The following is a 15000-nucleotide window of genomic DNA, read 5'->3' on the forward strand; positions in this document are numbered from 1 at the left end:
GGCCGGACCGGGGCCGGCAAGTCCTCCCTGACGCTGGGCCTCTTCCGGATCAACGAAGCAGCCGAAGGGCAGATCCTCATCGACGGGGTCGACATCGCCAGCATTGGGCTGCACGACCTTCGCTTCAAGGTGACCATCATCCCGCAGGTAAGAAGCAGAGACAGCCATCTCTCTACACGCCGGCTCCTGGAAGAATTATTATCGGGGGAAAGGAGTCTCCACTGAAGCTTTAGCCCCAATCCTTGTTTCCACAACAAGCCAAATTTCTCAAAATCCAATGTCTACACTTGATCTTAGCCTAAAGGCCAAGAAGCACAGTCTAAATACAGGGCGTATAAACTACTGGTGTAAAATCAATGTAATGGAGCCCGATAGACTCCCAAAACTGTGTTTATTAGAACAGATAAAATCCCAACTGCAGACCTCATGGATTATGCAATTGACAAATTATATAAAAAGCTGCGGCCTTCCTGTCTCCTGCGCCTTAAATGATCAAGTAAAAAAGAGTGCCAGACAAAGAATTTTGGACATAGAAGCACAGAAAGATATAGCTACTCTCAGTGGGGTTGCCAACCTCAAATGGCTGAGCCAATATAAATGTAACTTCCAAATTGCCAACTACAGTAGAGTCTCACTTATCCAAGACTCACTTATCCAACGTTCTGGATTATCCAGTGCATTTTTGTAGTCGATGTTTTCAATAAATTGTGATATTTTGGTGCTAAATTTGTAAATACAGTAATTACTATATAGCATTATTTCATATTGAACTACTTTTTTATCAAATTTGTTGTAAAGCATGATGTTTTGGTGCTTAATTTGTAAAATCATAACCTAATTTGATGTGTAATAGGCTTTTCCTTAATCCCTCCTTATTATCCAAGATATTTGCTTATCCAAGCTTCTGCCGGCCCATTTAGCTTGGATAAGTAAGACTCTACTGTATTTAAAAATCCAAATGCCAAAACACTTTAGGGAGGTATTTACTCGAGTTAGATTTGATCAGCTTGATACAATGGTTAGATATGGGAGATTCAACAACATCCCTTATAACGAAAGATTCTGTATCTGTGGAGCACCTGAAATTGAGGATTTAGCACATACATTATTTGACTGTAAATTGTATCAGAAGGTGAGAGATTTGTTTCTTGGTCCATATATCAAACGGACAATGCACTGGGAATTGCACATCAGAACAATGTACTTTTTGTGCGGTCAAGATCCAAAAATGACATATAAAATGGCTCTGTACTTGAGCAAAACAATACGATTGAGATCCACATATGTGGGGCTGATTGGGGTGACAATGACATATAATGTACACTCTAAGTTTTATTATATTTACTTATTTATTGTATTGTTGCAAGTGTTTTATTTAATATTTGTATAGAATGTAACCAGGTCTTTTCGAGCCTGGTTGTTTGGCTTGGTACTTTGACATGGCCTAAGGGCTAATCAATAAAAAGTTCTTCTTCAAAATCCCATGTCTCCTCCCAGGACCCCGTCCTGTTCTCGGGCTCCCTGCGCATGAACCTGGACCCCTTTGAGCAGTATTCGGACGAGGAGGTCTGGCGCTCGCTGGAGTTGGCCCACCTCAAGGCCTTCGTCTCCGCGCTTCCAGACAAGCTGCTCCACGAATGCGCCGAAGGAGGAGAGAACCTCAGGTGAGCCTCGCGTCAAAGGACACACCTTGCTGGGTTTGGTTACATTGTAGGAACCCTAGGAGACCCTGAAAGCAGGGCTAAGTGATATACAATTGGGACGGCACAGGCAGGGCACTGACCCTCCATATTTATGTTAATCGGTGCCTGATAGTCCATTAAATCAAGAGACATCTGTCAATAGTTAGGTCGACCGCTTAAGGCTTGGTCTGCCTTTGACACTAGACTCATTGGATGCCCCTCCAACCTTGGCTTAAAGACCTGCCAGAAACCAAAAGGACTTATATCTTATATATACAAAAACCTACTGACTTGGCACACAGAAGAGGAAGTAGTAAAGGACTCAATGGTTAGATGGGCTCGAAACATCAGCCAAGAGATAAAAATGGCCCAATGGGAAAAAACATGGAATAGAAGAATGAAGTACACGGCATGTCAAAACCTAAAAGAAAACATTTACAAAATGCACTTGCGGTGGTATCTCCCTCCAGAGAGATTAGCGAAGATGTACAATTGCACCGATAAATGCTGGAAATGTGGGGAAGAAAAAGGCACATTTTACTACCTGTGGTGGTCATGCAACAAAATAAACAACTACTGGAAACAGATTCATGTACATCTAGAAAAGATATTAAATGCAAATTTCAAAATGACACCACAAATGTACCTTTTGAACATGCCCGAAGAAGAATTGGAAAGGAAATATGGAAGAATTTTGTTTTACATAACAGTGGCAGCTCGGATAGTATATGCTAGATATTGGAAAATCTCAGAGGTCCCTCCCTTAGCAGAACTGGAACAATATATTACAGAGTTGCTGACAATGGACAAAATAACGATGCACTTAAGAGGAGAACCGTTAGAGAACTTTGTTAATGAATGGCAACCAATGATCCAACATTTCAATGTAAAATTAATTTAAAAATGTACATAGAGGAAGCTAATAGACTGAAGGCAAGGAGGAAACGGATATTAATTTGGAACTTATAATATTTTTATATGTACTACTAGCTGTGCCTGGCCACGCGTTGCTGTGGCAAAGTATGGTAGTATGGGAAATAAAGTATTGAGGAATTGGTGGTAGTTAAGGGAAAGGGTAAATGTTTTCCCCTGACATTAAGTCCAGTCATGTCTGACTCTGGGGGTTGGTGCTCATCTCCATTTCTAAGCCGAAGAGCCGGCGTTGTCCGTAGACACCTCCAAGATCATGTGGCAAGACTGCATGGAGCTCCGCAAAGCAGATAATATAAGATTATAAATGGCTTATATAGCTGTGTTGAAGGGCCTTGAGTCTACACTAACATATAATCCAGTTCAAATCAGATAATCTGTATTTTATAGGCAGTGTGGAATAGGCCTAAGTGAGGCCTAACTCTGCCTGTCCCCTGGGCTGAGTGGGTTGCTAGGAGACCAAGTGGGCGGAGCTTAGCCTTCTAACTGGCAGCAATTGGATAAAAACAATTATTCTTCTCCCTTTAATTAGGACTTTGTTTTTCTTTTCTTTTTTTTTGTATGAACGTAGAGGCATGGATGAGGGGTTGTGCTGGCAAGTTTAGTGTTTCTGGGATGTGTAGTTTTGTTGTTTTGTCCTAGGCCGAAATTTTATTACCCTTTTATACGTATAGATTCAAATAAAAGACTGTGACCTCTTATTGAAAATATATTGTCTGAGAAATGATTATGAAAGACTAATAGATGAAAGTATTGCACTGTATGCAACAAACACTTGCAATGTATGTATATTTGAATGAATTAAAATAAATAAACATTAAACGGGGGGGGGGGGGGGGAGACCTGCCAAGATGGAGGAACCAACCTCCCTCTTCTTTCCAGTCCAGCCTCCATAGAAAAGCACTGCAAGCCCAGGCCACCAAAACCAATATGATAAAGGCTTTTCCCCCTTTGTTTTGCTCAGCGTGGGTCAGCGGCAGCTGGTGTGCCTCTCGCGTGCGCTGCTGCGCAGATCCAAGATCCTGGTGCTGGACGAAGCCACGGCCGCCGTAGACCTGGAGACGGACTGCCTGATCCAGGCCACCATCCGGAGGCAGTTCGAGGGATGCACCGTCCTCACCATCGCCCACCGGCTCAACACCATCATGGACTACACACGGTAGGAGGAACCCCATATAGACCAGGCCTGGGCCAACTTCCGCTTTAGTGAAACGTAAAAAGGAAAGTATGGTATATAATATGTAAGTACTATGATGGTAATGTAATATTATCTTCTATATAAACACCTTTTAGTTACACTTGTTATACAAGCTGCAAAAGAAGGGGATTATGATGTCGTATTAACATCAATCTAAACTGGATTTGACTAGAAACAGTGGTAGATCATAGCCCCACCCCTATGGAATCTCTTACGTTTACTAGCAGTATATAATGCAATGAATGATATAATGCAATGAATGACTAAGGATGATTCTTATTGTACATCTGCATGTTAAGAACTGTTTATTTAACTCGATTCAACGCTGCGACAGCAATTTTTTTTTTAATATATATTTTTATTGAAGTTTTACCTTATAAGATAGAGTAAATTAACATTGAAAGAGTGAGAACATTTGATTGTATAGAATGTGGGAAAACTGAGATTTAAAAAGGATCAAAAAGGGAGAGAAAACCAAAAACCAAAAACAAAGCTAAAATGTCCATATTTATATAAAAAAGAAAAAAGAATCTGAACAAATGGCGATATAAAAATGCAAAGTACTTGGCAAAGAAATACACCAAAAAGCAAAAGCAAAAAGCTCACTGTTTCACAACCTGTTCACAAGCCACCAGCAATTGTGAACTGTAGTTCTTTTTTTTTCTTCATCATGACCTTTTTTTTTTTCACAGAAGGAAGTTAAACGAGTGGTGAAAATTAAAATTTATAATAGTCAAATTTGAAACCCCCACGTTGAAATGGTCTTTCCTTCTAAAAACCTTTTGAAGGGATCCCAGACTTTCCTAAACTCAGAAGGGTCTTTACACCTGTTAAATTAGCCAAAATACAGCCACAATTAAAAAACACTTGCTGGAAATGTAAACAAGCAACAGGATCATTTTTCCACATGTGGTAGACTTGTAAGAAGGCAAAAAACTTTTGGATTAAGATTCATAAAACCACTGAAAAAATACTAAAGTTAAAAATACCCATGCACCCAGAAATATTCCTACTAGGAATAACAGATACATCACTGCTGAAGCCACATGATAAACACTTCACTTTGATGACAACGGCTGCGAGAATAGTTTATGCACGAGCCTGGAAATTGGAGGAAACACCAGAAATGGAGGAATGGATCGTGAAAGTGACGGAGGTGGCTGAGATGGACATTCTGACAGGGTATCTCCAGTCAAAAGACCCTTCTGAGCTGCGACAGCAATTTTGATTGTTATTAAGTCAACAATAAGACTTTGTCTGGTTTTTATTTCTATTTGACATAATTGGCACTTAAACTATAAATAGGAATAGTTTTTCCATAATACTTTTGTAAGTGTTGCCAAGTGTATTCCTTTATGTTAAGAACTATACAAGTGGGCTGTGGTGCAGGCTGGTGAGCAGCCTGCTGCAATAAATCATTCTGACCAAGAGGTCATGAGTTCGAGGCCAGCCCGTGGCGGGATGAGCACCCATCAATTAAAAAATAATAAATAACCCCTGCTCGTTGCTGACCTAGCAACCCGAAAGATAGTTGCATCTATCAAGTAGGAAATTAAGGTACCACTCATAAAGTGGGGAGGCTAATTTAACTAATTTATGACTCCATGAAAATAATCCAGCCGCTGTTGGAATGAGGAAGTGCTGTTGCAGTGGATGATGAAGCAGCTGCTCCCCTTGTAGCCGGAATCGAACATCCCCTCAGGAGAAGGTTAAATTGCCTCTGCATCTGTCTCCGTCTTTGTTCTATGTGTATATGGCATTGAATGTTTGCCTTATATGTATACAATGTGATCCGCCCTGAGTCCGGGGTGAGAAGGGCAGAATATAAATATTGTAAATAAATAAATAAATATACTAACGTAGTGAATGAGAATACAAGTAGTAGATACCTTAAGTAAAGTATTCATTGCATTATATACTACTAGTAAACGTAAGAGATTCCATGGGGGCGGAGCTATGATCTACCACTGTTTCTAGTCAAATCCAGTTTAGATTGATGTTAATACGACACCATAATCCCCTTCTTTTGCATTTTGTATAACAAGTGCCACTAAAAGGTATATAGAAGATAATATTACATTGCCAACATAGTACTTACATATTATATTATACAGAATGGGGGACGATGCCTGGCTTGACAGCAGTGTGTGCTAAAAAGACCTTGGAGTCCTCATGGACAACAAGTTAAACATGAGCCAACAATGTGATGCAGCAGCTAAAAAAGCCAATGGGATTCTGTCCTGCATCAATAGGGGAATAGCGTCTAGATCCAGGGAAGTTATGCTCCCCTCTATTCTGCCTTGGTCAGACCACACCTGGAATCACACTGTGTCCAATTTTGGGCACCACAGTTGAAGGGAGATGTTGACAAGCTGGAAAGCGTCCAGAGGAGGGAGACTAAAATGATTAAGGGTCTGGAGAACAAGCCCTATGAGGAGCGGCTTAAAGAGCTGGGCATGTTTAGCCTGCAGAAGAGAAGGCTGAGAGGAGACATGAGAGCCATGTACAAATATGTGAAGGGAAGTCATAGGGAGGAGGGAGGGAGCTTGTTTTCTGCTGCCCTGCAGACTAGGACGCAATGGAACAATGGCTTCAAACTACAGGAAAGGAGATTCCGCCTGAACATCAGGAAGAACTTCCTCACTGTGAGAAGGGCTGTTCAGCAGTGGAACTCTCTCCCCGGGGCCGTGGTGGAGGCTCCTTCTTTGGAGGCTTTTAAGCAAAGGCTGGATGGCCATCTGTCTGGGGTGCTTTGAATGCGATTTCCTGTTTCTTGGCAGGGGGTTGGACTGGATGGCCCATGAGGTCTCTTCCAACTCTACTATTCTGTGATTCTATGATTCTATATACCATACTTTCCTTTTTACATTTCACTGTAGATTATAGACATCTGCGTTTTGAGTTACCAACTTCAGCTCTCCCTCCAGGTGTTTTGGACTTCAACTCCCACAATTCCTAACCTCCGGTAGCAATTCCCATCATTCTCCCTTGTCCCCATTCGAAGTAGCGAATGAATGTTAAAGCAGATGCGGCCTCCCTACCGGCCCAAATGCCCTGCTAACTTTTGCTCACTCTCTTTGCAGGGTCATCGTCCTGGAGCGGGGAGAGATTGTGGAGTGCGGGGCCCCGGGGGCCCTCCTCCAGGCCAAGGGCCCCTTCTACAGCATGGCCAGAGACGCCGGCTTGGTCTGACCACTGCCTCACCCTTGGGCCCGGGCCGGCTGCCGGATGGACGGACAGATCCGTTTTGGAGGACCCCAACTGGCCTCTTGAGAAAGAAGGCCCCCTTTGCTCCTCTCAAGGTCCGTGCCTCCTGCGGCCAAAGTCTGGACAGTTTCACTTCCGTCTCGTTGGTCAAGCTTGCAAGACCAAACTGCATTTTGCACCGAAAAGGACAAAACATCCCAGTGGGGAAAAAAGCCTTAAGAGTTTCCATCTCCGAACAAAAGGCTCGTCTTTGCCCAAACAGATTGAGCCAAAGATGCAACTGGGATACTTGTTTCATCCAATTGCCTTTAAATAGCTTTATCTCAGAGGCCAAAGATGCCAGAAGCAACTCAAGGCTTTCCTTGTCTCCAAAAGGTCATTCATTTCCCGTATTTTTCTTTTACTCATCCTTCCCTGGTTCTGTTTTGGGAGAGGATTTGCGACACCTTCGGATCGAAAGTAACGGTGGACTTGGGACACTTTTTTAAAAAACAAAAACAAACCTTTAGGACTTGTGTCTTTTTCCTTAGAATAAAAGTTATTTATTTATATTTTATTTTGTTGTACAGACGGGTTCTCGAAAAGTTTAAAAAAATATTTTGTAAACAATGATTCACAGAGCGAGCATTCAGTAAAAATCATTATTTGGAGAAATCATCCTCATTCTTCCCGATAGCCTTCGACAACACAATTATTATCGCTGTTCCTTTTTCCAAACCCAGTCTCTGGATGGATCCTTCTTTATTGAAGTCTCGGGTGTGTTTTGTTTGTCTGAATGTATTAGAAACAAGATAAAACAAGGTGCTCTTTGGGGAAAGAGGACGGGAACCAAAGCTTACCAAGAGACCCCAAGGAAGGCATGGAGTGTGGCTCAATCCGGTCTTTATTGGAAACGAGGCTGAGGTTATTGATTATGGATTTCCCCCAAAGTCTAGTCTTCTGGAGCGCAGGCGAGGCTGCAGTAGAAAGCGATGGATGGATGGACGGGCACAGAAGGCCTCAGAGGCGCCTGTAGCTTCCCAGGAGGGCATGGCAGTTGGGGCAGTTGTGATCCACGTCCAGAAAGGCGTCTATGCAGAAGGGCAACAGGCAGCAGCCAGCCCAACACCTACCGGGAGGGAGAAAGGAAGGAAAACAAGCACATCACGATCTTCTCAAGCCAAGAGTGTGACGCAGCAGCGGAAAAGGCCACTGCCATCCCACGCTGCAATCTAGTGTTAAGATGGAGGGGAGTCACAATACCACTCTGGGGCAATATTGTGTCCTAATTGTTTATTTATTTCAATTATTTATACCCCAAACTTTTTAAACAGGGAGCCAGTTCACGATCCTTTGGACCATTGGAGGGCCGGACTATAGTTGGCCACCAAGCAATAATAATAATAATAATAATATAATAATAATAATAATACTTTATTTATATCCCGCCACCATCTCCCCACGGGGACTCGGGGCGGCTTACATGGGGCAGTGGCCCAAACAACATAAGAACAAAATATAAGCAACACAATACAATCACAATATAAAAAGATAAAACAGTAATACAATATATCAATATAAACAACAATACAAGATAAAAATTTCATTTAAAACACATAAATGGTAAGACCGTAATAAAAACAGGAGAAATTATTAAAAACCCACTGGGGCTGATTAATTAATGACTATCTCTGAAAGCCTGCCGAAACATCCAAGTCTTCAGTTATAATAATAAAAGTTATAATAATAAAAAAGAGGGTTGGAAGAGATCCTTTGGGCCATTGAGTCCAATCCTTTTCTGCCTTTGTGCACCGAAAGCACAAACAAAGCACCCCTGACAGATGTCCACCCAGCCTCAATGTTGTTGTTGTTGTTATTATTATTATTATTATTATTATTATTATTATTATTAATGAGGGTTGGAAGAGAGCCCTTGGGCCATTGAGTCCAATCCCTTTCTGCCTTTGTGCACTGAAAGCTCAAGCAAATCACCCCTGACAGATGTCCACCCATAAATGGCTTCGATGGGTCGCATCCGGCCCCCGGGCCTTAGTTTGGGGACCCCTGATTTATACCCTGCCCTTCTCACCCGACGGGACTCAGGGCGGCTTACAAGTAGCAACTGATGCCATTACATCGTTATACAATGAACTAAAATGTTAAAACAGACATAAAATACAATATACAAAGTTTAAGGCAGGGGTCCCCAAACTAAGGCCCGGGGGCCGGATGCGGCCCATCGAAGCCATTTATCCGGCCCCCATGGCACAAGGCAGAAGGGGGTTAGACTAAATGACCCAAGGGGTCTCTTCTTCTCTTACAACCATTATTATTATTATTATTATTATTATTATTATTATTATTATTATTATATTTTATGACACAGCAAACAAGATATATATGCTGGATTTCGTATCACAAAATCACATTATTATTATTATTAACATTGAGGCTGGGTGGCCATCTGTCAGGGGTGCTTTGCTTGTGCTTTCGGTGCACAAAGGCAGAAGGGGATTGGACTCAATGGCCCAAAAGGTCTCTTCCAACCCTCTTTATTATTATTATTATTATTATTATTATTAATAATAATAATAATAAAAATTGAGGCTGGGTGGCCATCTGTCAGGGGTGCTTTGCTTGTGCTTTCGGTGCACAAAGGCAGAAGGGGGTTGGACTCAATGGCCCAAAGGGTCTCTTCCAACCCTCTTTATTATTATTATTATTATTATTAATAATAATAATAATAATAATAATAATAAAAATTGAGGCTGGGTGGCCATCTGTCAGGGGTGCTTTGCTTGTGCTTTCGGTGCACAAAGGCAGAAGGAGATTGGACTCAATGGCCCAAAGGGTCTCTTCCAACCCTCTTTATTATTATTGTTGTTGTTATTTTATTGTATGATACAGCAAACAAGATAGATATGCTGGAATTATTATTATTATTATTGCTCGGTGGCCAACTATAGTCCGGCCCTCCAACGATCCGAAGGATCGTGAACTGGCCCCCTGTTTAAAAAGTTTGGGGACCCTTGGTTTAAGGTAAAGGTTTTCCCAGTCATGTCTGACTCTGGGGGTTGGTGCTGATCTCCATTTCTAAGCCCAAGAGCCGGCGTTGTCCGTAGACACCTCCAAGGTCATGTGGCCAGCATGACTGAATGGAGCACCGTTACCTTCCCGCCGGAGCGGTACCTATTGATCTACTCACATTTGCATGTTTTCGAACTGCTAGGTTGGCAGAAGCTGGAGCTAACAGCGGGCGTTCATTCCGCTCCGGGATTTGAACCTGGCACCTTTCGGTCTGTAAGTTCAGCAGCTCAGCGCTTTAACACACTTCGCCACCGGGGCTCCAGTATACAAAGTTTAAAACTGCAAAGTGCTTATGCCATTCATCCACCAGACCTTATACAAAAGCCTTAATTCAGACCGCGTCAAACTCAACACATACTTATTCTTCCTAATACAGTAAAGTCTCACTTATCCAAGACTCGCTTATCCAATGTTCTGGATTATCCAACACATTTTTGTAGTCAGATATTCTGGTGCTAAATTCATAAATATAGTAATTACTACATAGCATTACTGTGTATTGAACTACGTTTTCTGTCAAATTTGTTGTATAATATGATGTTTTGGTGCTTAATTTGTAAAAACATAACCTAACTTGATGTTTAATAGGCTTTTCCTTAATCTCTCTTTATTATCCAACATATTCGCTTATCCAACATTCTGCCCCTGGTGGCACAGTGCGTTAAAGTGCTGAGCTGCTTAACTTGCAGACCAAAAGGTCCCAGGTTCAATTCCCGGGAGCGGAATGAGCGTCCGCTGTTAGCAAAAAAGAAAATGGGTTCCCTGGAACTACAAAGACAAGTAATACAGATATCAATAAACCTAAATTTAGTTCAATACAACAATATGAAAACAGATACAAAGGCGTTGTTAAACAATCAAACAAAGGACTGTTACATTCACAGTAACAACAATATTTTTCTCTTGAAGGATGAATTTACTGCTCATAAACAATAAATGTTCTTTAGTTCTTTAATTGTTCCAAATATACACACTGAGTCCTGTTAGCTCCAGCTCCTGCCAATCTAGCAGTTTGAAAACATGCCAATGTGAGTAGATCAATAGGTACTGCTCCGACGGGAAGGTAAGGGCGCTCCATGCAGTCATGCCTGTGGCCACATGACCGTGGAGGTGTCTACGGACAACACCGGCTCTTGGGCTTAGAAATGGAGATGAGCACCAATCCCCAGAGTCGGTCACAACTGGACTCAACGTCAGGGGAAAACCTTTACCTTTAACCTATATACATATAATATTGATAATATTATAATGGAATACAATATTATACTACTAATAATACAATATAATATTATGAATTATATATTAAATGTAATATTACTAATAATATTAGCATATAATGATATAGTACAATATAGTAATTTAATGCTTATATTGTGCTATGCTAATAATATATTGTATGTTCATTTGATTTGTCACGACTGGACTCAACGTCAGGGGAAAACCTTTACCTTTAACCTATATACATATAATATTGATAATAATATTATAATGGAATACAATATTATACTACTAATAATACAATATAATATTATGAATTATATATTAAATGTAATATTACTAATAATATTAGCATATAATGATATAGTACAATATAGTAATTTAATGCTTATATTGTGCTATGCTAATAATATATTGTATGTTCATTTGATTTGTCACGACTGGACTCAACGTCAGGGGAAAACCTTTACCTTTAACCTATATACATATAATATTGATAATAATATTATAATGGAATACAATATTATACTACTAATAATACAATATAATATTATGAATTATATATTAAATGTAATATTACTAATAATATTAGCATATAATGATATAGTACAATATAGTAATTTAATGCTTATATTGTGCTATGCTAATAATGTATTGTATGTTCATTTGATTTGTCACGACTGGACTCAACGTCAGGGGAAAACCTTTACCTTAATATACTGGGAGTGTACTCTATATATTGTGGCCTAATAATATAGTACAATATAGTAATACATAAAATATAGTAATTGTATATTATATTATTAAATATCTAATACTAATAGTATAATATATTGGGAGTGTACTATATATATTGCAGCCTAATAATATAGTACCCGTTTACGTTGGATAAGCGAAACTCTACTGTATATCACAAGCTGAACAGGAGTCGACAGGGTGATGCAGCAGCTGCAAAGGCCAATGCAGTTCTAGACATGATGCTGATGATGATAAATATAATAGGGGGCTTTCCAGGCCGGCTCACCCTAAGAGGCAGAGGGTCCCGCAGGAGATCCAGCTCAAAGTCCCAGATTTGCGGTCGATGTGCGTTACGATCAGGTGTCCGCAAGACGGGCAGACCATGTGCACTGGCTGGTCATAGAAGGCCACTTGGTTCTGGACATAAACTAAGAGAGAGAGAAGGCAGAGAGTCAAGTGAGCAAGCCCAGAGGGGATATACCAGGCATGGGCAAACTTGGGCCCTCCAGGTGTTTTGGACTCCAACTCCCACAATTCCTAACAGCCCATAACTGCTGCATTTCCCACCCTCGGCTTATACTTGAGTCAATAAGTTATCCCAGTTTTTTGTGATAAAATTAGGTGCCTCGGCTCTTATTCGGGTTGGCTTATACCCGGTATATATTAAGGTGCCCGGGTGGTGAAGTGTGTTAAAGCAATGAGCTGCTGAACGTGCAGACCAAAAGGTCCCAGGTTCAAACCCCGGGAGCGGCATGAGCAGCCACTGTTAGCCCCAGCTTCTGCCAACCTAGCAGTTCGACAACATGCCAATGTGAGTAGAACAATAGATACCGCTCTGGCGGGAAGGTAATGGCGCTCCATGCAGTCATGCCAGTGGCCACATGAACTTGGAGGTGTCTATGGACAACGGCGGCTCTTCGGCTTAGAAATGGAGATGAGCACCAACCCCCAGAGTCAGACATGACTGGGGAAACCTTTACCTTTACCTATATACGGTATATAAATTTCACATATGCATTTCCCCCTGAAACGTTTGCAAATCCTCTATATATGTGCATTTCTCTCCTGCAATATTTGCAAGTCCTATATATTTATGTTTATATCTACCTAGAAATCTGCGTGTGTGCATTTCCCCTGCAATATTTACAAGCCCTATATATCTATACTAGTTGTGCCCGGCCACGCGTTGCTGTGGCAAAGTATGGTGGTATGGGAAATAAACTATTGAGGAATTGGTGGTAGTTAAGGTAAAGGGTAAAAGTTTTCCCCTGACATTAAGTCCATTATAAATGGGTTATATAACTGTGTGCAAGGGCCTTGAGTCTACACTGCCATATAATCCAGTTAAAATCTGATAATCTGTATTTTATAGGCAGTGTGGAAGAGGCCTAAGTGAGGCCTAACTCTGCCTGTCCCCTGGGCTGAGTGGGTTGCAAGGAGACCAAGTTGGCGGAGCTTAGCCTTCTAACTGGCAGCAATTGGATAAAAACAATTATTCCTCTCCCTCTAATTAGGACTTTATTTTTCTTTTCTTTTTGTTGTATGAACGCAGAGGCATGGATGAGGGGTTGTGCTGCCAAGTCTAGTGTTTCTGGGATGTGTAGTTTTGTTGTTTTGTCCTAGGCTGAAATTTTATTACCCTTTTATATATATTCATATCTATCTATCTAGACATCTATATATAGATAATTATATCTGTATAGGATTTGTAAAGACTTGCAAACATGTGAGGTGAAAATTCATATATAAATTACATAGATACAGATGTACAGGTACAGTAGAGTCTCATCTAACATAAACGGGCTGTGAGGAATTGTGGGAGTTGGAGTCCAAAACACCTGGAGGGCCCAAGTTCATGCCTGAGATACACCATGTGAGGCTTCCCGGACCCCCATTTCCAACCTCTGACTCCTGGGGATGATGGACTTACTGGCCGGTCCTGGATGGGGGTAAGGCGGGGGCTGCCCCCCTTTTGGGGGATTCTGGGCCGAGTTGTTGCTGCCGAGGGTCTCCTCGTAGGAAGGCGGGGGCGGCAAGGGGGCGGAGGGCGGCGGAGGGGCGGTCATCTTTCCTGGGAGGAAGAGGAAGAATCAATATGATAGACGGAGCATCATTGCACTGGAAGGACGGATCCATCTCCCACTTCAGAGATAGTCATATAACACAAAAAACTGAGTAAACGTACTAAGTCGAGTATAAGCCGAGGGTGGAAAATGCAGCAGCTACGGGTAAATTTCAAAATGAAAACAGATCACAATGAAATTATACTGAGCCATCAGCAGGTTAAAGGTTTTTCAATATTTACAATATTTCAAAGAAAAACAGTAAACTAGCTCTGTAAGTGGAAAAGTAGGGTCAGCAAAACAATATGGTATCAACAATAACTTTAGAATAACAACAACAACAATTTTATTTGTACCCTGCCCCATCTCTCCATGGGCCAGCTTCCAACATATACAGTAGAGTCTCACTAATCCAAGCCTCACTTATCCAAGCCTCTGGATAATCCAAGCCATTTTTGTAGTCAATGTTTTGAATATATCATGATATTTTGATGCTAAATTCGTAAATACAGTAATTACATCATAACATTACTGCGTATTGAACTACCCTTTTTGTCTAATTTGTTGTATAACATGATGTTTTGGTGCTTAATTTGTAAAATCATAACCTAATTTGATGTTTAATAGGCTTTTCCTTAATCCCTTCTTGTTATCCAAGTTATTCGCTTATCCAAGCTTCTGCCGGCCCATTTAGCTTGGATAAGTCAGACTCTACTGTGTGTGTGTGTGTGTGTGTGTGTGTGTGTGTGTGTATGTGTATATATATATATATATATATATATATATATATATATATATATATAGGGCTTGCAAATATTGTAGGGGAAATGCACACACACACACAGAGGGATTTGCAAACATTTCAGAGGCAAATGCATATGTGAAATTAGTATCTATA

The 15000-nt window shown here is 41.0% G+C and overlaps 2 protein-coding genes across 7 annotated transcripts in view; one reads left to right on the top strand and one right to left on the bottom strand.

The window, feature by feature from the left end:
• The window catches only part of LOC100559502 (multidrug resistance-associated protein 1), a 75700-nt gene extending 68127 nt beyond the window's left edge, over window positions 1–7573 (top strand). For both annotated transcript variants that reach the window (XM_062964594.1, XM_062964595.1), the window contains 4 exons: window positions 1–147; window positions 1498–1664; window positions 3577–3771; window positions 6894–7573. The exon at window positions 1–147 is cut by the window's left edge and continues 12 nt beyond it. In XM_062964594.1, the coding sequence (XP_062820664.1) occupies window positions 1–147; window positions 1498–1664; window positions 3577–3771; window positions 6894–7002 (618 nt within the window). In that variant the 3' untranslated portion in view covers window positions 7003–7573. The remainder of the gene's footprint in view (window positions 148–1497; window positions 1665–3576; window positions 3772–6893) is intronic.
• A 309-nt stretch (window positions 7574–7882) lies between these two features.
• Window positions 7883–15000, bottom strand: part of litaf (lipopolysaccharide induced TNF factor) — a 14689-nt gene continuing 7571 nt past the window's right edge. For all 5 annotated transcript variants that reach the window (XM_062964599.1, XM_062964603.1, XM_062964602.1 and 2 more), the window contains 3 exons: window positions 13970–14110; window positions 12326–12467; window positions 7883–8125 (listed from right to left, as the gene is read on the bottom strand). In XM_062964599.1, coding sequence (XP_062820669.1) covers window positions 8017–8125; window positions 12326–12467; window positions 13970–14110 — 392 coding nt within the window. In that variant the 3' untranslated portion in view covers window positions 7883–8016. The remainder of the gene's footprint in view (window positions 8126–12325; window positions 12468–13969; window positions 14111–15000) is intronic.

This window comes from Anolis carolinensis, unplaced genomic scaffold, assembly GCF_035594765.1.
Source record: "Anolis carolinensis isolate JA03-04 unplaced genomic scaffold, rAnoCar3.1.pri scaffold_13, whole genome shotgun sequence".
Taxonomy (NCBI): domain Eukaryota; kingdom Metazoa; phylum Chordata; class Lepidosauria; order Squamata; family Dactyloidae; genus Anolis; species Anolis carolinensis.